This window comes from Copidosoma floridanum, unplaced genomic scaffold, assembly GCF_036245765.1.
Source record: "Copidosoma floridanum isolate Cflo_tuat_1 unplaced genomic scaffold, Cflo_Japanese_pri ptg000006l, whole genome shotgun sequence".
Taxonomy (NCBI): domain Eukaryota; kingdom Metazoa; phylum Arthropoda; class Insecta; order Hymenoptera; family Encyrtidae; genus Copidosoma; species Copidosoma floridanum.
In genome coordinates, this window is record NW_028321883.1 from 1,603,847 (window position 1) to 1,626,859 (window position 23,013).

Below are 23,013 nucleotides of genomic sequence, written 5' to 3' on the forward strand. Positions count from 1 at the left end.
TAATAATAATTATAAGCTCACTTCTGCTTAATAGGTATATTGTATCTCAGTAATAATCTCATGCTTAATATTTAAGGTTAGTTTGTATAGTCATTCATTCGTAAAAGACCTACACCTTTTACTCTTTTTTATCAATCGATTTTATGAGGACAGACAATGTTTAGTTAACTGTTTTCAATAAGGTATCGAGAATAACCATGAACTGTCAGCTGGTAAGTAAATTCATTGACTTTCGGTTTTCACTGTAAGTATAATTTTGCAGCATTGAAATTCTTTTGTTCCAGGTCGTAATAACATAAAAATTTCACTTTGGTTCATAGAATAGGGTTCCTTCAACGATATCATAGCGGAGCATATATAACCATATATCGTTTTATCACATTGGTTAAATGTAACGACGTTTGATTGTAAATACGAATTATGGTTTGCTGCTTTTGAGTGAGGATACAGTAGTTTTGTGTAGGCAGATCTATTTTGTTCATGTCATGGTATCATGACTAAATGTAGTCTATAAATATTAGAAAGGGTTTGATGCACGAGTTGCGAATGTAATATAACAATGGTTCTGATTTTTTGATGCACAGCATTTAATTTGCTTAAAGTTCTTATTCTGCCAGCATAAATATTCTCTATTCATGTGCTCGACTTTTTTGTAAATTATGCAAGATGTCAATCAGATCTTCATGGAAACGAATAATGTGATCTAAGGTAGCCTCAGTTCTTGTAAGGTAAACTGATAAATAAATCAGATATCTGTCAAGAGTTAAATCTTGTCCTGAAGTCAATATATCAGCAACTTTTTTTAGAATATGCTCATGACGTTTCATCGTGTTATATAGTTCTTTGAATGCATCTGCAAAAATATGGCTATTCTGTTCATACAATTGAATATCTTCTTTTTGATCAGTATGCAAATTGTTAATGTTGGTGTTTATAACATTGATATCGTCTGTTGTGACAAGTGGAAGAGTCTTGTAGCAATGCTTTCAATAATCCCAAAAGGTGTCAGTCTTTTTGTTCGTACGCTTCATCTTTGAATTCAGGAGGTCCATTTCCGTATAGTGAGTGCAATTAGGATAACCGAACTGTACAATACAATATCGGAAAGTTTCATTTAATCCTTGAGTAGGGTTCATTCCAATACGAATTTTATAACATCCAGCTAATCACAATCTTCCAATTAGCTCTCTTAATTTTTGTTATACCAATTTGTTGTTGTTATATTCCAGGGTTCGTTTCAAGTGGTTCTATGCTATAGCTGTCATAATTAGCATAGTTTAAATCTACGTAACCTTTAAGCACTATTGCCATTAAGATGGCCAACACAATCTGCATCGTTGTGTTTTTTTTCTTTCCGGAAGACATGTAGCAGATATTTCTTACAAAGATGATATTATTGGGGAACTAGTTTTAATTTATCGGTGAGTTTCCATATGATTTCACAATTGGTTTTTTCAAGTAACACGTGATTTCCCTCTAGAATTGCTTTCACCTTTAGAGGTTCATTATAAAAGCGATCAAGTATATAAGAAAGCACTTCTTTCTTTATCCAAATGTAATTTCCTAGTTTACTATTTAGAGGCTTAAGTTTTTTATTGTATCTTAGTTTTGCTTGTACTTTCATCTTTATTTATTGATTTCCTGCCGCAATTTGCGTTTCTTAAAGTCGCTTCATGAGATCTTGTAAATACAGTGGATAGGTTCGTAACCTTTTATGTCTACATATCTTTAAAGGCAACTTTGCCACTCTTCCAAATACTAGTTCATTGGGTGTAAAATTTGTTGCTGCATGTACACTCGTTTTATACGTGAAAGCTACAAATTTTGCTAAACTATCCCAGTCATCGTAAGTTTCAGAGAAAGTTTTTATAAAGTCAGCTAGGGCAGCATGACTTCGCTCTAAAAATCCGTTGGTTTGAGGATGATATAGTTAGATGATTGGTATTCAAGGTTCTGATAAGTTGTTTTAATGAATTACACATAAATGTAGCATTTCTGTTTAAAGAAATTGTTCTAGGCACACCATAAACTAATATTAGATTTTGTGCAAGTGCATCGCCGAGTGTGCTTGATCTTAGGTCTGGTACAGGAATTAATATGATGTACTTAGTCAAATTACACCATATGGTTAGAAAATGGCAATTGTCATTTGGTGTTATTCTTAATTTACCAACTTTATAAATAGAAACTTCATCAACAGCTTAAATAGATGTATCAGTGAATACTAAGAGACCTCTTAATTTTATTTGTTCAATGCTTTTCTCTTGACATTTGCTGCATTTATGAATGTAACTAGCGGCCCCCCGTCTCAGCTTCGCCCAAGACTTACTAAATAGAACACCGTACTGTATTGACATGTAATGTGAAACGCTTTTAGTTTAAAATTTTTAAAATATTCCTGACACATCTCAGAAAAAAAATCTTCTTATTAAAAACATATTTTTTCAAAATCCGTTTAGTTTATTGAGTCGAATAATAAGCTGTAAAAATTTTAAAAGATACAATAAGCATGAAAAGTACCGTGCGTTCTTTATGCCATAAAAAAATCGTTGGCCATAAGGAGCCGTTGATTTGCAGTTTCTCCCGTATGATTCACAAAAAGGGCTATTTTTTTAAGTTGTTAAGATTTTAAACTCCCCAAAAATGTATATTAAAAAATTTATTTTTTTTTCTTATCTCGCAACTTTATTACCAAAGCAATTAAGTCTTGAACCTTAAACCCTACATTTTTTATTGCCACAAAAACACAAATACATTTTCTATTTTCTTAAAAATCTTAATTAAAATCTTTAAAGATTTCAGACATAGCTATAAGGGTACAATAAAAAGCTGATCTCTCACGTAATGAATTTTTTATTTGTCGATTTTAACGCTGCTGTTCCAATCTCGATAAATCTTCTGCGTTAGTTTCTTGACACCTAAAATTGTATTTATTAGATACATTTAAAGTTTCTCTTCCGATTCACCCCCTTGCGACTTTTGGCATGCTTGAAATTTTTGAGACCCCTAAAGGCTGTTTTTTGTCAACTTCGTTAAGTTCTAATATATTTAATGGCAAGGTAGTTCAACGTCCGATAATTCTAAAAAAGACTGGTTTAATAGTGGCCGTCTTTAGTTAATATAGTCTTTATGTCGACAATTAAGTTGACTTTAAGTCGCATCCAGACATGGTCGTAAAAACGTATTTGTTGGCAGGAAAGTTTACACTTAGGTGACCCCTAAAAAGAACCGATCAGATTGATGGTTAAGTAGGGAACGCAAATACTTAGAATGGCCCCAACAAGAGCCAGTGGTAAAAACTTCAAGCTATTTCTTATTTTTACTTCTGATGATGAAGAGCTGGCTGCGGGTAACTTGACTTTTACTCTGAAAGTCTCTATGTACGGAGACTGTGATGGAGGGAGGTACGCCGCTGACCAAAGAATATCTCGTCTTCAGGTCGTTTCCCAGGTAACCAACCACTCATCGTGGAACATGAGGGCTTGCGCGTTGGGAACACGACCACTAAGAAGGTAGCCGTTGTGGCTGCCTGTGCCCCTCAGAGCTGTCTTCCCTGGCTTACAATGTTAGCCAATAATTCTCTGACCACACCAGGCGGGATGGTGTGACTGTCACACAACTCTGAAGAGTTGGAGCAGGTTGTGCTTTGGCTAGATATATCTCCTGGTATCACGCCAGAGAACTCATGGGTTAGAATAATTTTTTATTGGTGGCACTCGTCGAGATTCAGGGTGAATGTAGATCTAGGTCCCTTGCCCCCTCGAGAAGAGTGTCGTTCGTAACCGAAATATCCAGCTGTACGACTATCATCTACATTCTTTATGCAGCTCGATGAACTGGCGAAGGATGACTGCATCATTTTTCGAGACGCTCTGGCGTATTATAACCACACTTTCTTAATTCTGTTGCAGGTAGCCTCGATTTTATGTCGACGCCACCTAGTGGATCCTACTGAACTCAAGTAAAAAGCTGGCTTATTTTTTCAAAACTTTGAGCTCATTAATTGCTACTGTTATATAATTTTTTAAGATATAAACCATACTAAAACCATCTAGGAAGTGCTATGAATCAGTGTGCAAAATTTCAGCAAAATTTGTTCTGTAATTTCCGTGGTTAGCGATAACAACGGTTTTAGCGATTTTGCTTTATATATTAGTGAGATTGAGAATATCGCTCCTTATCCTAGGCCAATAAAATCGTTCCCTTATTTTTCGATGAGTTTAAATTATTTTTTACGACCTCAAAAAGGGGTGTCATGTAGTGTTTGTATTATTTTTTACGTTTTTGAGATTTGGGAAAATTAACCTTATTGTAACAGACCGTTAATCGTATAGGTATTTTATAAAAAGTTTTTAACAACATTTCTGCTATTGATCCAGGTTCGAATTTATCTGTAAGATCCCTTTTCTCGAAATTTGGAAAGTTTCAGATTTTATTTCAATAATATTTTTCTGAGTGATTTGAAAACTTTTTTTAGACTTTCTGAAGTTACTAAATTGATAGGTGTTTTATTTTTAATGATTAACAGTGTATTATGTCCTATATAAGGTGTTATTAACATTTAGTGAACTTTTGGTTTTATTAATTTTTAATAACTTAAGTCCAGTGCACCAATTGATTTCAATAGTCTTGAGACAGATGTGACTGGTTGTCAATCATTGCTAATAAAATGAACTATGTTGTCTCTTCTGTATGTAAGACAATATCTGGTGGTAATAACATTTTTCATTGGCTTAGCTCTATTTACGATTTTGTAATTGTCAGTATTACTGTTACTATCACTCAGCCATACATATACCTTTTTGGACTGTTGTTTGTATCGATTGATTGGCGAGAAAGCGTATAAGTTCGATAGTAGCATAAAATCAGGTGCAATACTTTGATTTATTTGATTATTTGCATTGCGGATTGTTTTTTTGTTGTTTTTATTTAAGTTATCTAGGGTTTCTTTTATTATTTGTCCAAGTTCGGTGCTTTTAATCGTCTGTTTTTATTAATAATAGAAGTACTCGTGTGCGTCGGTGTTTTAGAACTTAAGACGGTACTTTCTTGAATATGAGTGGTAACTATTAGTTTTTCACTCTTAAATATATTTTCTTAAAATTTCATCTTCATCATATAGAGGCTCAAAGTCCGATGTACATCTGGTGGTAACCATATAATAAGAAGTCCGTATCAGCTTGCTCGGGTTTGTCATCGTTGTCAGACTTGTCCAAATATTCTTGAAGACTTTGGTTAAACTTTTTTGTTTATCTTTCTATTTCTCGATAAGTTAACTTATTATAAGTACTTGTCATGGTTTTAGGTTGGTATCCAAAAATGTCCTCACTTGAACCCATAGTAAAAGAATGGGTGTAACAGAGATATCTGTATGTGTCGCGTCTAAGTCTTGGTCAGTATTTGTATTTAAGTCTACTTCCGTTTCAGTCAATTCTTGTCGTAATTAACTTTGTTGGAGTCATATACTGGTGATTGTGTATCTTCTCCTGACAATTCTTCAGTATCACTCAGGTCGTTTTCAGAAAACATATTTGTCCTTGATGATGCACCAAGGTGAATTGTGTCCCTAATAGTTTAGGCGCCAGGTAGGGTCCCGTGGCCTTTTCAATTAGAACGGACCCACCAAAGTTTTTTTAATGTATTTTTGCCTGCTGAACACGATTATCGATGGTGGGTCGCGATCCGGATGGACAATTTTTTTTTATCAACAAATTTTATAAACAAATATAAATTATTCATTTTTTTGGAAAAAAAAAATTTTTTCCTATTCTTTAGCTCATTTTGAACAAAAAAGTTTTTACACACTCATCTTGTTGTTGATATAAAGGGTGAGTCAATTTCTTGTTCATTTTATATTTTGTACTCATTTTAATTGGTTAAGCGTATTTTGTACGATACTTGGGTTCATCGTTCTGCAACGCTAGAATAGCGCTTTCAGAATCCATGTATTTTACATGTCCTTGGAATAATCTTCCTTACCGATTTCTAACGGCAAAACAATATTCTAGGGTACCAAATTAAGGGAAATAATTAAAGAAATCTCTTTCCCTTCTCATTTTCCTATGTACCATGGTAGAAGACACATAAGTCTTTTCGGATCAATGTATTTTATATCATTATCTTTTTTTGACGGTGTTAGTGGAGAAATCTTTTCTGCTTGACAAATAGTGGATCTCATCTTAAAATGAGAAAGTATCTAAATTTCTTTTTAAATATTTAGTGTTTCGTCAGTTTTTTTAGTAAGTAAATCACTATTGCATTGGGCGGTTATAGTTCAATGTTTATAACTATCTGAATCTGGAAGTATGTGCATTTCCTTGATGTTCACTTTATTCTCTTATTATTCAATAACTTTATGAAAAGAATCATTATCATTGACTCTAGTCTTTATCGCTATTCTACAGTCGGGGTTTATCGTGCAGACTGGAAGGAAAATAGTATCGAATTACTATTGATTTATGAGTCCATTTCCAACTTTTGGAGTGTATGGCGTAGGAGTATGAAACTTCGTATCGTTATAGGTCAATTTTTAAATGATTTAGATATTTTCTGTTTTTCTTAAAATTCGAAATAAAGTTCAGTTGGTTCGTGTTCTTTTGGTTCTTGTTTTATTGTTACTCGGGGCTCTGCGTTCAGTGGGTTGATGTTGCGTTTTATAAATTTTTCCGAAACTCTACGTTTCATAGTCTTCTTGAAACAGTTTCTTGCTTTGTTGATAAGTATTGCTATTATAATTGTAATAATAATTATAAGCTCACTTCTGCTTAATAGGTATATTGTATCTCAGTAATAATCTCATGCTTAATATTTAAGGTTAGTTTGTATAGTCATTCATTCGTAAAAGACCTACACCTTTTACTCTTTTTTATCAATCGATTTTATGAGGACAGACAATGTTTAGTTAACTGTTTTCAATAAGGTATCGAGAATAACCATGAACTGTCAGCTGGTAAGTAAATTCATTGACTTTCGGTTTTCACTGTAAGTATAATTTTGCAGCATTGAAATTCTTTTGTTCCAGGTCGTAATAACATAAAAATTTCACTTTGGTTCATAGAATAGGGTTCCTTCAACGATATCATAGCGGAGCATATATAACCATATATCGTTTTATCACATTGGTTAAATGTAACGACGTTTGATTGTAAATACGAATTATGGTTTGCTGCTTTTGAGTGAGGATACAGTAGTTTTGTGTAGGCAGATCTATTTTGTTCATGTCATGGTATCATGACTAAATGTAGTCTATAAATATTAGAAAGGGTTTGATGCACGAGTTGCGAATGTAATATAACAATGGTTCTGATTTTTTGATGCACAGCATTTAATTTGCTTAAAGTTCTTATTCTGCCAGCATAAATATTCTCTATTCATGTGCTCGACTTTTTTGTAAATTATGCAAGATGTCAATCAGATCTTCATGGAAACGAATAATGTGATCTAAGGTAGCCTCAGTTCTTGTAAGGTAAACTGATAAATAAATCAGATATCTGTCAAGAGTTAAATCTTGTCCTGAAGTCAATATATCAGCAACTTTTTTTAGAATATGCTCATGACGTTTCATCGTGTTATATAGTTCTTTGAATGCATCTGCAAAAATATGGCTATTCTGTTCATACAATTGAATATCTTCTTTTTGATCAGTATGCAAATTGTTAATGTTGGTGTTTATAACATTGATATCGTCTGTTGTGACAAGTGGAAGAGTCTTGTAGCAATGCTTTCAATAATCCCAAAAGGTGTCAGTCTTTTTGTTCGTACGCTTCATCTTTGAATTCAGGAGGTCCATTTCCGTATAGTGAGTGCAATTAGGATAACCGAACTGTACAATACAATATCGGAAAGTTTCATTTAATCCTTGAGTAGGGTTCATTCCAATACGAATTTTATAACATCCAGCTAATCACAATCTTCCAATTAGCTCTCTTAATTTTTGTTATACCAATTTGTTGTTGTTATATTCCAGGGTTCGTTTCAAGTGGTTCTATGCTATAGCTGTCATAATTAGCATAGTTTAAATCTACGTAACCTTTAAGCACTATTGCCATTAAGATGGCCAACACAATCTGCATCGTTGTGTTTTTTTTCTTTCCGGAAGACATGTAGCAGATATTTCTTACAAAGATGATATTATTGGGGAACTAGTTTTAATTTATCGGTGAGTTTCCATATGATTTCACAATTGGTTTTTTCAAGTAACACGTGATTTCCCTCTAGAATTGCTTTCACCTTTAGAGGTTCATTATAAAAGCGATCAAGTATATAAGAAAGCACTTCTTTCTTTATCCAAATGTAATTTCCTAGTTTACTATTTAGAGGCTTAAGTTTTTTATTGTATCTTAGTTTTGCTTGTACTTTCATCTTTATTTATTGATTTCCTGCCGCAATTTGCGTTTCTTAAAGTCGCTTCATGAGATCTTGTAAATACAGTGGATAGGTTCGTAACCTTTTATGTCTACATATCTTTAAAGGCAACTTTGCCACTCTTCCAAATACTAGTTCATTGGGTGTAAAATTTGTTGCTGCATGTACACTCGTTTTATACGTGAAAGCTACAAATTTTGCTAAACTATCCCAGTCATCGTAAGTTTCAGAGAAAGTTTTTATAAAGTCAGCTAGGGCAGCATGACTTCGCTCTAAAAATCCGTTGGTTTGAGGATGATATAGTTAGATGATTGGTATTCAAGGTTCTGATAAGTTGTTTTAATGAATTACACATAAATGTAGCATTTCTGTTTAAAGAAATTGTTCTAGGCACACCATAAACTAATATTAGATTTTGTGCAAGTGCATCGCCGAGTGTGCTTGATCTTAGGTCTGGTACAGGAATTAATATGATGTACTTAGTCAAATTACACCATATGGTTAGAAAATGGCAATTGTCATTTGGTGTTATTCTTAATTTACCAACTTTATAAATAGAAACTTCATCAACAGCTTAAATAGATGTATCAGTGAATACTAAGAGACCTCTTAATTTTATTTGTTCAATGCTTTTCTCTTGACATTTGCTGCATTTATGAATGTAACTAGCGGCCCCCCGTCTCAGCTTCGCCCAAGACTTACTAAATAGAACACCGTACTGTATTGACATGTAATGTGAAACGCTTTTAGTTTAAAATTTTTAAAATATTCCTGACACATCTCAGAAAAAAAATCTTCTTATTAAAAACATATTTTTTCAAAATCCGTTTAGTTTATTGAGTCGAATAATAAGCTGTAAAAATTTTAAAAGATACAATAAGCATGAAAAGTACCGTGCGTTCTTTATGCCATAAAAAAATCGTTGGCCATAAGGAGCCGTTGATTTGCAGTTTCTCCCGTATGATTCACAAAAAGGGCTATTTTTTTAAGTTGTTAAGATTTTAAACTCCCCAAAAATGTATATTAAAAAATTTATTTTTTTTTCTTATCTCGCAACTTTATTACCAAAGCAATTAAGTCTTGAACCTTAAACCCTACATTTTTTATTGCCACAAAAACACAAATACATTTTCTATTTTCTTAAAAATCTTAATTAAAATCTTTAAAGATTTCAGACATAGCTATAAGGGTACAATAAAAAGCTGATCTCTCACGTAATGAATTTTTTATTTGTCGATTTTAACGCTGCTGTTCCAATCTCGATAAATCTTCTGCGTTAGTTTCTTGACACCTAAAATTGTATTTATTAGATACATTTAAAGTTTCTCTTCCGATTCACCCCCTTGCGACTTTTGGCATGCTTGAAATTTTTGAGACCCCTAAAGGCTGTTTTTTGTCAACTTCGTTAAGTTCTAATATATTTAATGGCAAGGTAGTTCAACGTCCGATAATTCTAAAAAAGACTGGTTTAATAGTGGCCGTCTTTAGTTAATATAGTCTTTATGTCGACAATTAAGTTGACTTTAAGTCGCATCCAGACATGGTCGTAAAAACGTATTTGTTGGCAGGAAAGTTTACACTTAGGTGACCCCTAAAAAGAACCGATCAGATTGATGGTTAAGTAGGGAACGCAAATACTTAGAATGGCCCCAACAAGAGCCAGTGGTAAAAACTTCAAGCTATTTCTTATTTTTACTTCTGATGATGAAGAGCTGGCTGCGGGTAACTTGACTTTTACTCTGAAAGTCTCTATGTACGGAGACTGTGATGGAGGGAGGTACGCCGCTGACCAAAGAATATCTCGTCTTCAGGTCGTTTCCCAGGTAACCAACCACTCATCGTGGAACATGAGGGCTTGCGCGTTGGGAACACGACCACTAAGAAGGTAGCCGTTGTGGCTGCCTGTGCCCCTCAGAGCTGTCTTCCCTGGCTTACAATGTTAGCCAATAATTCTCTGACCACACCAGGCGGGATGGTGTGACTGTCACACAACTCTGAAGAGTTGGAGCAGGTTGTGCTTTGGCTAGATATATCTCCTGGTATCACGCCAGAGAACTCATGGGTTAGAATAATTTTTTATTGGTGGCACTCGTCGAGATTCAGGGTGAATGTAGATCTAGGTCCCTTGCCCCCTCGAGAAGAGTGTCGTTCGTAACCGAAATATCCAGCTGTACGACTATCATCTACATTCTTTATGCAGCTCGATGAACTGGCGAAGGATGACTGCATCATTTTTCGAGACGCTCTGGCGTATTATAACCACACTTTCTTAATTCTGTTGCAGGTAGCCTCGATTTTATGTCGACGCCACCTAGTGGATCCTACTGAACTCAAGTAAAAAGCTGGCTTATTTTTTCAAAACTTTGAGCTCATTAATTGCTACTGTTATATAATTTTTTAAGATATAAACCATACTAAAACCATCTAGGAAGTGCTATGAATCAGTGTGCAAAATTTCAGCAAAATTTGTTCTGTAATTTCCGTGGTTAGCGATAACAACGGTTTTAGCGATTTTGCTTTATATATTAGTGAGATTGAGAATATCGCTCCTTATCCTAGGCCAATAAAATCGTTCCCTTATTTTTCGATGAGTTTAAATTATTTTTTACGACCTCAAAAAGGGGTGTCATGTAGTGTTTGTATTATTTTTTACGTTTTTGAGATTTGGGAAAATTAACCTTATTGTAACAGACCGTTAATCGTATAGGTATTTTATAAAAAGTTTTTAACAACATTTCTGCTATTGATCCAGGTTCGAATTTATCTGTAAGATCCCTTTTCTCGAAATTTGGAAAGTTTCAGATTTTATTTCAATAATATTTTTCTGAGTGATTTGAAAACTTTTTTTAGACTTTCTGAAGTTACTAAATTGATAGGTGTTTTATTTTTAATGATTAACAGTGTATTATGTCCTATATAAGGTGTTATTAACATTTAGTGAACTTTTGGTTTTATTAATTTTTAATAACTTAAGTCCAGTGCACCAATTGATTTCAATAGTCTTGAGACAGATGTGACTGGTTGTCAATCATTGCTAATAAAATGAACTATGTTGTCTCTTCTGTATGTAAGACAATATCTGGTGGTAATAACATTTTTCATTGGCTTAGCTCTATTTACGATTTTGTAATTGTCAGTATTACTGTTACTATCACTCAGCCATACATATACCTTTTTGGACTGTTGTTTGTATCGATTGATTGGCGAGAAAGCGTATAAGTTCGATAGTAGCATAAAATCAGGTGCAATACTTTGATTTATTTGATTATTTGCATTGCGGATTGTTTTTTTGTTGTTTTTATTTAAGTTATCTAGGGTTTCTTTTATTATTTGTCCAAGTTCGGTGCTTTTAATCGTCTGTTTTTATTAATAATAGAAGTACTCGTGTGCGTCGGTGTTTTAGAACTTAAGACGGTACTTTCTTGAATATGAGTGGTAACTATTAGTTTTTCACTCTTAAATATATTTTCTTAAAATTTCATCTTCATCATATAGAGGCTCAAAGTCCGATGTACATCTGGTGGTAACCATATAATAAGAAGTCCGTATCAGCTTGCTCGGGTTTGTCATCGTTGTCAGACTTGTCCAAATATTCTTGAAGACTTTGGTTAAACTTTTTTGTTTATCTTTCTATTTCTCGATAAGTTAACTTATTATAAGTACTTGTCATGGTTTTAGGTTGGTATCCAAAAATGTCCTCACTTGAACCCATAGTAAAAGAATGGGTGTAACAGAGATATCTGTATGTGTCGCGTCTAAGTCTTGGTCAGTATTTGTATTTAAGTCTACTTCCGTTTCAGTCAATTCTTGTCGTAATTAACTTTGTTGGAGTCATATACTGGTGATTGTGTATCTTCTCCTGACAATTCTTCAGTATCACTCAGGTCGTTTTCAGAAAACATATTTGTCCTTGATGATGCACCAAGGTGAATTGTGTCCCTAATAGTTTAGGCGCCAGGTAGGGTCCCGTGGCCTTTTCAATTAGAACGGACCCACCAAAGTTTTTTTAATGTATTTTTGCCTGCTGAACACGATTATCGATGGTGGGTCGCGATCCGGATGGACAATTTTTTTTTATCAACAAATTTTATAAACAAATATAAATTATTCATTTTTTTGGAAAAAAAAATTTTTTCCTATTCTTTAGCTCATTTTGAACAAAAAAGTTTTTACACACCATATGCCTAAACCCAATACTTTTCCCGTAAAAAATTCGACAACTTTCAAAAAATGCGTTTTTTGCTATTTTCAATAGCTTGCTACTTAAAGCCCAATTAATATTTTTCAACTCAACACCTCTCAAATTGTAAGCCAAACATAGTATTTGAAGAATACGTAAAGACCAATTGATTTCATTTGGTTGTTCTTATCCAGCGAGCTTGACGGTCTGTGCCTTTTTAATGTGACCGTACGGCCTCGGCGCAATACAATATATTCTGGCATTAAATGTTTGTTATCTGGACAGCCATACATAGATTGTTTTTTATGTATTTTTGCCTGCTGAACATGATTATTGATGGTGGGTCGTAATATCGAAGTTGATCAATGTTTTTTTATTAACAAATTTTATAAACAAATTGCAAAAATGTAATTTTTTCTAAAAATAATGTTTTTTTTTGCTTTTATTATATTTTAAACAAAAAGTTTAGTATAATGTATAATGTACATCTGTTAAGCCCATACTATTTCCGCAAAAAAAACGTGAACTGTAAAAAGAAAGATCTACCTCCGACCTCTAATTCTATCAATTTGCACATTTTAAGAGCATATTTCTTAGTATATTATCAAATTAAATGTTTGAATGTTGATGTTAAACAATTAGATCCGAAAGAGTTTGGTTACATAGAGTGTGACGATCTCCTTATGCCACGAAAAATTGAAACTTTAATTCCACCTTACGAAGAATTATTACAACCTTGTTCTTGTAAAGTATGCAGTAGAAAAATCTGCTTATGTGTTGCAGAACAAATACCGTGCTGCACTTTTTGTAATTGTAATAAAGAAAACACATGTAAAAATAAGTACAGTGGAAAATAAAATAACAAAAATTGTGGTAACTTCGTAAGATATGTATATATGTACAAGATGCAGTATACTATAAAATAGATTCTAAACAAAGAAATGTATCGTACGTTAATAAACTACGTATCATCACATTATTATACTTTGGGGTAGTCCTGTTATATTTTCTTAAATTTTATTTTGCACACATTGATAAGATCAAAAATTTTTGATTACTGGTGTATGCTAATTTGTTGACAACAAGAAACTGACTACATAGCTATATATATACTACCGTAAGCCCCTATATAAACTGGAGAATTAAAAACTTTTTAGTAAAAAAATATAATAAAAGCAAAAAAAACATTATTTTTAGAAAAAATTACATTTTTGCAATTTGTTTATAAAATTTGTTAACAAAAAAACATTGATCAACTTCGATATTACGACCCACCATTAATAATCATGTTCAGCAGGCAAAAATACATAAAAAACAATCTATGTATGGCTGTCCAGATAACAAACATTTAATGCCAGAATATATTGTATTGCGCCGAGGCCGTACGGTCACATTAAAAAGGCACAGACCGTCAAGCTCGCTGGATAAGAACAACCAAATGAAATCAATTGGTCTTTACGTATTCTTCAAATACTATGTTTGGCTTACAATTTGAGAGGTGTTGAGTTGAAAAATATTAATTGGGCTTTAAGTAGCAAGCTATTGAAAATAGCAAAAAACGCATTTTTTGAAAGTTGTCGAATTTTTTACGGGAAAAGTATTGGGTTTAGGCATATGGTGTGTAAATACTTTTTTGTTCAAAATGAGCTAAAGAATAGGAAAAAAATTTTTTTTTCCAAAAAAATGAATAATTTGTACTTGTTTATAAAATTTGTTGATAAAAAAAAATTGTCCATCCGGATCGCGATCCACCATCGATAATCGTGTTCAGCAGGCAAAAATACATTAAAAAAACTTTGGTGGGTCCGTTCTAATTGAAAAGGCCACGGGACCCTACCTGGCGCCTAAACTATAACTAGTAATTGTGGCATTTTCACATTTTTTGATCTAATAGATTTTGTTCCAGTGGTTTATGTATTTATATCGCTATCGTGTGATGTTGAGGCTAATGATTTAAAAAAATTCACTTTTAATGAGCTAGAATCATTTAATATATTTTTAGTGGCATTTCTTAATATACTCGATCGAGATCTAAATGGTTGTGATGATGTCTGTGTTTGTCAAAACGTTTTCGTTCGAATCAATTTAAGCAATTACAATCACTTTGATCTAACTCTAGCCATTCCTTGTTTGCATTTTAACCAAGGGGTCGTCCAGGGCCCCTGGCCAATTAAAGTACATTTTTTCTGATTTGGTCATGCTTCTAGGTTTGGTTACTTCTACTGTCTTCTTTAAGATTGTTGGCAATGCTTTAGGCTGAATCATCTTTAAATTGGATGTTCTCATTATTCTTTTTCTCTGACTTTGTAATTTTATTTTCTACTTTTCCTCTATTTCGTTTCGGCCCATCATCACAACTTCTAATGATGGTTATCCATCATTTCTATTGTTTTCTACATACAAAAGTGGTCCTACAAGATTAAATGCTGATCCGAATCTTTTTTTGTATGCATCTAATTCAATTGCTCATGATCAACTACATGTACGAATTTATTTCCTGAAAAATTAAAACGAAAATGATACATTGCGTATAGTGCAATCGAGTATTCCTTTTCAGTCATAGAATTATTTGTTTTGGAATTTTTTAAAGTTCTTGAAAGATAGGCCACAGAATGGTCAAACCCATCTATTTCTTGACCTAATACTACCCTAATATCGAAGTCAGATGAACTTGTTTTCGACTTTAATGATTTACTAAAGTCGAGAACTTGTGAAATAGGCTCTTGACATATATGGTATTTTAGTATTTAAAATTCTTTCCTTGTAGTGCAGTCCATCCAAACTTCTGCAGCTCATCCTCACCAGTCTAAAAGTAACCTAACTTTCCATCGTGGTCTACTAGATTTTTCACGTAAATAAAAATACTATCAAAATACACTGATATTTCAACATTTCATAAACCTCTTAGTATAAAATCCATTAGTCGTTGAAATGTGGCAAGTGTGAGTTTCAAGCCTTAGGGCATTCGTTTGTATTGGTAATTTTCATGTTTAGCTTAGTACTGCTTCTTTTGACATTATTGATTTTATTTGGTTCCAACTAATAAAATATTCTGCACAATCTGGTAAATTTGCTCATTTTGTTGAGTTTCAGATTAAATTGCAATGAATTTATCAAGCAATTATAACAACTAAGATTAAAATATTGAACTAATAATTAAGAACCAACTCAATCAGCGGTGGAAAGCTACTAACTAAAACGTTGCGCAAAAAAATGCACCTTGCGCGAAGCTTTAGTAGAACAAGATCTCTCACGTACGGATAACTTATCGAAAAAATGGCATAATCGATTCCAGATCAAGCAAATTTCAAAAATCATGCTGTGACCTAAAAAATCAGAAAAGACATTTTTTTTTAAATGAAGAACCAACTATGTATTATTGATAAGCTTACAAAGAATCTAATGATAATGATTATAAGTATTATATCAGGAATAAAGTTAATTTTAGTAGGAAATATTGTACGATCAATAGGATACGTGTTTTAATGTTATAAAAACATATGTAATGCATTAGCGTAACGCTGTATCACTAATAATAATAGCAGAAACCCTAAGACATACAATTAATACTTAACTAAGTAAGATTAAAGATATATACCGTAGATATAACATTTCGTCAAAAGAGTAACGTTAATAATCAAATATGTAAATTTTCGTAATATTTCTTTCCACACAAAATTCACAGTTAATGTTACTGTGAACAAATACGAAAAATAATGCACCTGGCCAAATCTGCTAACAAAAAGTTATGATTTAGTTAATACCCTAATTTTATTACCTTTGCTTCAGCTTTCGCTTATGATTGTTAAGACGTACGCCAGCAGTGCTGTCTATGCCACCCATGATATTATTGATACTCCCTCCACCAACAACCATTTTTTAGATGTCTGTAAGCAAACGATTCTCCATGTATATTTATATTCAGTTTTAATAAATATTTTTGTATGATGTAATAAATGTATAAATATTTATCGTAAATAACTAACGGACCATTAAAGGAACAATGATAACACACCAAATCTACTTAAAATAATACTAAGAATGTATGTTTATATTGTTACAGAAATTTCACTGTACCAAATTTATAATGATTTGTAAAGCTTGTGTACTAATAATATAACGAAAAAGGCCATTCGTCTAATAGAGAGCAAAAACCACACATTTCCCTACTCGAAACAAGAACGAAAAATGATACACAAGAAGGAGAAATGACAAACTAAGTGCGAGGAAACTGATGTAATGGACGAGCTAAAGTCAGCAAAGAGTAACAGTCCCAGCAAGGGGCTAATAGCGAGTAGTAGGCTCATAAACCTTACTTCGCTGTCTTATTTCTATAACTGTTGCAAATAATATTTGCTGTGTCTTTTTTAATGAGGGATGTACTTTTTTAGTATCACTTAAAAATCAAAAGAATCTCATAAGTCACCAACTTAAATCTAATTTTGGAGCATTTGTATCTCTTGTTTGCTTTAAGTATTTATCTGAATGCCGTAAAAATGATTTTTGGGCTCATGCTCTGAAATTTATTTTTCCATCCATACATGTTATGCCTATACCCTTTTGGAACAAAGCAGGATACTAACTTATCGCAAGTAAAATTATTGGAGGGTAGTTGAGACCACGACAATTGGACCAAAGATTACTCATAAGATGAAGTCACTGTTAAGAATAATGGATAAGTATTATTTGTCATGGATATCTGAGAACCTTTGCCAAATATAAAGTGTAGAAAATTCGTATAATTTAAAGGCCATTCACCGAATTAATATAATAAAAATAAATACTTAAAGTGTACAAAAGCTTTCAGTAAGCTATAAAAGCCTTATATATATAAAAACTTATACATTCACTAGTGGGACTTCCCTTTAACTTTCTAGAGAATCACTAAAAATGTACTTACAGTAAAGTTAATATAGGACGCAAATATGTCTCTTTAACTCATATATGGAAGATAATTAATCATGCAAGCATTTCGCGAGTATGTTGGCTCACTTGTCAAAAAACGAATGATGGACTGAAAGTATATGATACCAACTATTACGATAGATTGCTAAGTAGGCGAAGAAAGTCAAGTACGTTAAATTCTATTGAGACTTTTGAGCAATCGTAGTTAAAGAATATCAACTTTGTTTGGAGAAAGTACGTCTTGGAAAAAGCATGTGATTGTTTTGTATGTGCTAAGATGAGTTTCTGTTAATTGTATATGTTAAATTTAAACACGTTTTTTATATCACTGTAATATATAATAAATATTTCTTGCCTAAAACTTAAAGTTGGATAGAAACATTATTGTCGCACAAAAGAATTTGTTAAAGATTTATTTTGATACATAAAAGCTGATGGATTAAAAAAAAACACAGGCTCCCTTTTAGAAAAAGCTATACATAATAAGTGAGATGTTTTTAAATTGGCCTTAAAGTCGGGCATACAAGTGTAGTCAACATTTAAGTATGTAAGAGTATGCGTGTATGACGAAGGTATATCTCTCGGTGTGATTTAGCACGCAGTCAGTGATTAAATAATCGAGCCACCAAACAGCCGCATTAGGCAAAGCAAAATGTATTTACTTTTATATCCTAACATTTTTTACTTATATCAGAAAGTTGTACAATCTGTGACGATGATTTTTCAGCTGACAAACAGTCGTCCAGATCCTGACACAAATATTTTCTCACATGCGTCACTTACTGAGTCCCTACCACTGGACTCTTCTCCTCCAGAAGGTCTGCCACAGGTGTCCGGCTCTGGAACGCCAAACACTTCTAAACGGAAATTAGAAAGGGAAAAATGGGGGCACTAATTACCAATAAACAAGATCACTTGATAGCGTTCACATTGCGCTCTCGCTATTTATTCGCTCCCTCACACACTCTCAATAAAAATTCTATACTTTTCATCCTTTCTTCATACATATATACATATATATGGATTCCGTGCGAACACCTCCCGGTTGTCCATCCTGCTAAACTCCTCGTTAGCCTGGTTGTGAGTGGCCGATGCCTATGTTACACTCACACACACACACACACAATCACACCCTTAAACACACCTCGTACTCAATTAGTTTATCCTGTCCTTATATAACCCCACACACATTTTCTCTCGTTCGCTCGGATTGTCCCTAACCCTTTTCATCCCGGTATATATACACCCAGTGCACTTTACACAGTACACTTACCTCATCACTATCCTCGTTGTCACCCGTTGCTACCTGGAAATCGTCCTAGTCTCCACGGTGGCTCCTCGGCATGGTTGACTTACGGTGGACTAATCAGCTGTCACTCTTCTCTATTCTCACTGACTCCTCTTTCTAGTCTCTTTTTCGATTCCTCATTTTGCTCCGCTGGTAATCCTCTTCTGTAATCCCTGCCAATCTTCTTCTCACCTCTCACCTGCCACTTTTCCTGTATTCAGATAACTGTCTACCCTCAATGATGTTATGTAAGATACTGCCTATGCAAAGTAGATTGCTTGCAAAGGTGAGCGTGCCCAAACATTTGAAAAATCTCCAAAACTCCTAAAAACCGGTTAATTGTTGGAGGTTTCAAAAACTCAGTCCTCGATGCGGCAATCTGACCCTTGGTTTGTTCTCATCGCGTCGCGAGCGAATCCCACTCCCTTCTCCTGCTTACACACACATTCATTTAACCACACATCACACACATTTAACTTCTCTGTTTATCTTCAATCCTTCTCACTCTCCTTGGCTTGTAGTCCATGGCACCGAAAACATATGAAATTATGTGTCAAAAACATAGAGATATTATAGATAGAGTACGCAAGCGCAAGTAAATGTAAGCGTTAACACGTTCAATAAAAGATGCAACATCGAGCTATCATTCTATCTCTCTCTGTGCTTGCTGCTGATTGGCTATAGATGTTTTACATATATGTAAGCATAGGCAATCAGTAGTGACCACAGAGAGAGATAGAAAGGTAGCTCGATGTTGCATCTCTTTTTATCGTTTTAATAGCTTGATGATTGATAGCTTTAGCTACCACGTTACTAACCTAAGCTATACTTTAAATAAACTTTTTGTATTTTACACATTGGCGTACGATATTTTAATAATTTGGTCAATATACCACAATTTTGGCGACAAGGATGTCTAAAACGACCATTGGAAGTAGTTCATAGACCAGGCTCAAACAGTGATGAACCAGGAAAAATTATTCGCACCCAGTTGTTTTGTGTTTTCTTATTCAAAATACACTAATGTACCTGAAAGTTTATCTTGCCGCCCAAGAATGTGGTCAGGAATTGTTTAAACAATTTTTTTGTAAACAGTATCATAAAAGTTATTTTTTCGATCTGAAAAAAATATTCTCAGATTTTTAGGCATATTTGGAACAAAAAACCAATTAGAATAAACATACCTAAACTCCACAGTTTTCAGGTAAAAAATTTCCAAAGTTTCAAAAACGCATTTTTTCCGATTTTCAGAGCTCCAGGAAAGTGCTAAATAAACACATTTTTATATGTTATAACAGACGAACGCTATCTATGAATCCTCCTCTACAATCCCTAAAAAACAAAATGTCGAAAAGTTGATTGGCAAGACTATTTTGCAATAAACGTTGAGAGCGTTACAGCGCGCACTCATGTGTGAGTGTATACCTATATATGTTTAGTACTTGCTGAGCAACGAAACGTTATAGGTATACACTCGCACTAGAGCGAGCGCTGAAATGCTCTTAACGTTTATTGCAAAAATACCATTAACTTTTCAACATTTTCTTTTTCAGAGATTGTAGAGAAAGGCTTGAAGAGATTATAAAGCAAATTCGCTAAAACCAATGTAATCGCTAACCACGAAAACTACTGAGCCGATTTTGCTGAAATTTTGCACACTGATTCATGACACTTCCTAGACGGTTTTAGTATAGTTTTTATCTTTAAAAATTCAATAACAATAGCAATAAATAAGCTCAAAGTTTTGCAAAAATACTCCAGTTCTTCACTTTAGTTCAGTAGGATCTGCTAGGTGGCGTCGACATAAAATTGAGGCTACCTGCAACAGAATTAAATCAGTGTGGTTATAATACGCTGGAGCGTCTCAAAAAATGATGCAGTCGTCTTCCGGCAGTTCATCAAGCTGCATAGAGAATGTAGATAATAGTCGTGCAGCTGGATATCCCAGTTACGGACGTCACTCTTCTCTAAGGGGGAAAGAACCTAGGTCTACATTCACTCTGAATCTTGCCACCTATAAAAAATTATTCTAACCCATGACTTCTCTTGCTTAATACCAGGAGACATATATCTAGCCAGAGCACAACCTGCTCCAACACTTCAGAGTTTTGTGCCAATCCCACCATCCTACCTGGTGCAGTCAGAGAATTTTTGGCTACAAATGTAAGCCAGGGAGGGCAGCTCTAAGGGGCACGGGCAGCCTCAACGGCTACATTCTTAGTGATTGTGTCCCCAACACACATGCCCACATGTTCCCGTCTCACGATGAGCGGTTGGTTATCCAGGGAACGACCAAACGACGAGATATTCTTTGGTCAGCGGCATACCTCTCCCTCCATCACAGTCTTCGTACATAGAGACTTCGAGAGTTAGAGTCAAGCTACCCGTAGCCAGCTCTTTATCATCAGAAACAATGATAAGAAATAGCTGAAAGTCTCACCACTGGCGCTTTTTAGGGCCATTAAAAGTATTTACGTTCCCTACTTAACCATCAATCTCATCGGTTATTTTTAGGGGCCACCCAAGTGTAAACTACCTTGCCAACAAATACATTTTTACTACCATGTCCAGAAGCGATTTGTCGACTAAAAGACTATTTTAACTAAAGACGACCACTATTAAACCAAGTCAACCATTCACTGCCAGTCGTCACGATCGGAGTTGTTCTTCGCAAGGCTGGGAAACCCGGGGACTGACGACCCTATATTACCCTCTCAACTCTAAGCATTGAACCAGAAATTATTGATCCTCTTCAAGGTCTGCGCTGGGAAAACCTATAACAGCTATGAAGGAAAAAAAACTTGAGCCAACGGGACAGTCACCACCAGGCAAGTATCACTAACCAATCTCCCCATCTAAGATCACCAAAACAACTGAATCTGCAAATAAAAAAGGTGCTTTACACACCAACGTCTTCAACGTTATACCAGGAGATTTTGGAAAAGTTCCTTACAACTAGCTCCAATGCTTCGGACTTTGTAATTTTTCTTCCGATTGATCTGGGTCTTTAACTGCAGGCTAGAGGAGATCACCCTGAAGTATCCAGGCAGTCACAATTGCTGTAAACTTCAGTCAGGAAAGAGTTTACTTAAGAAGCCCACCGGTCTTTTTCAGAGCAATTAGACGTCGAACTATCTTGCCAACGAATGTATTATAACGTAACAAAATGACAGAAAATAGCCTTTAAGGGTCACAAAAGTCGCAAAAGGGTAAATTGGAAGGAAAACTTCAAATGTATCTGATCAATACAATTTTAGGCCTCAAGAAACTGACGCAGAATCTAATTTCAGGTTTTTAAATAAGAAGAAAATACATTTGTACTTTTGTAGCAAAAAAAAATGTAAAGATTAAGCTCCAGGACTTTGTTGCTCTGGTAATTAAGTTGTGAGATAAGAGAAAAAAAGTTTTTTTTAATAAGTTTTTGGGAGTTTAAGATCCTAACATCTTTAAAAAATGGCCCTTTCCGTAAATTACACGGGAGAAACTGCAAATCAACCGCTCTTTATGGCCAACGATTATTTTATGGTATAAGGAAAGCACGGTACTTTTCAGCATAAATATATGTTTTTTAAGTCTCGGGCGAAGCCGAGACGGGGGGCTGCTAGTAAAGCATAAGTTAACAACAAGTCACTCTTCTATTTATTTCCGCACCGAGAATCCCACATAACAGATTTTTTCTGATCTTTTTTTTCTACCATCTATTTTCTTTGATGATCTCTGCCATTTTTTTCCGTAACATTTTTTTTTTACTATTGCCTTGTCTATTTTCTTTTTTTTTTTATGTCTCGCTTGCCATTTTCTCTATGTTTTGGATCGTACAAGTTTTTACTGTTGAGTTAATTTTTTTCTCTCTTTTAATTACGCCTTGAGTAACTCAGCACAAGACTCTTTTTTAAAATCCTACTCCAGATTTTTGTATATTTTACCACTTCCTACTAATTTTTATCCTGATCAGTCTGTGACTTTAACAGCAGGCCAGAGAAGATCATCCTGAGGTATCCAGGCAGTCACAATTGCTGTTAACTAAAGTCAAGAATGAGTATACTTAATCAGCTCACTGGTCCTTTTTAGGTCCATTGGACGTCGAATTACCTTGCCAACAAACATATTAGAACTTGTCAAAGTTGACAAAAAACAGCCTTTAAGGGTCACAAAAATTTTAAGCATGCCAAAAGTCGCAAGAGGGTGAATTAAAAGAAAAACTTTAAATGTATCTAACAAATAAAATTTTAGCCGTTAAGAAACTAATGTAGAAAATTTATCAAGATTGGAACAG

The 23,013-nt window shown here is 34.1% G+C and overlaps 1 protein-coding gene across 5 annotated transcripts in view; it reads right to left on the reverse strand.

Moving 5' to 3' along the window:
• The window catches only part of Nuak1 (Nuak family kinase 1), a 687,224-nt gene that overhangs the window by 447,945 nt on the left and 216,266 nt on the right, over positions 1 to 23,013 (reverse strand). For all 5 annotated transcript variants that reach the window (XM_089598605.1, XM_089598604.1, XM_089598607.1 and 2 more), the window contains one exon: positions 16,323 to 16,431. In XM_089598605.1, the coding sequence (XP_089454731.1) occupies positions 16,323 to 16,420 (98 nt within the window). In that variant the 5' untranslated portion in view covers positions 16,421 to 16,431. The remainder of the gene's footprint in view (positions 1 to 16,322; positions 16,432 to 23,013) is intronic.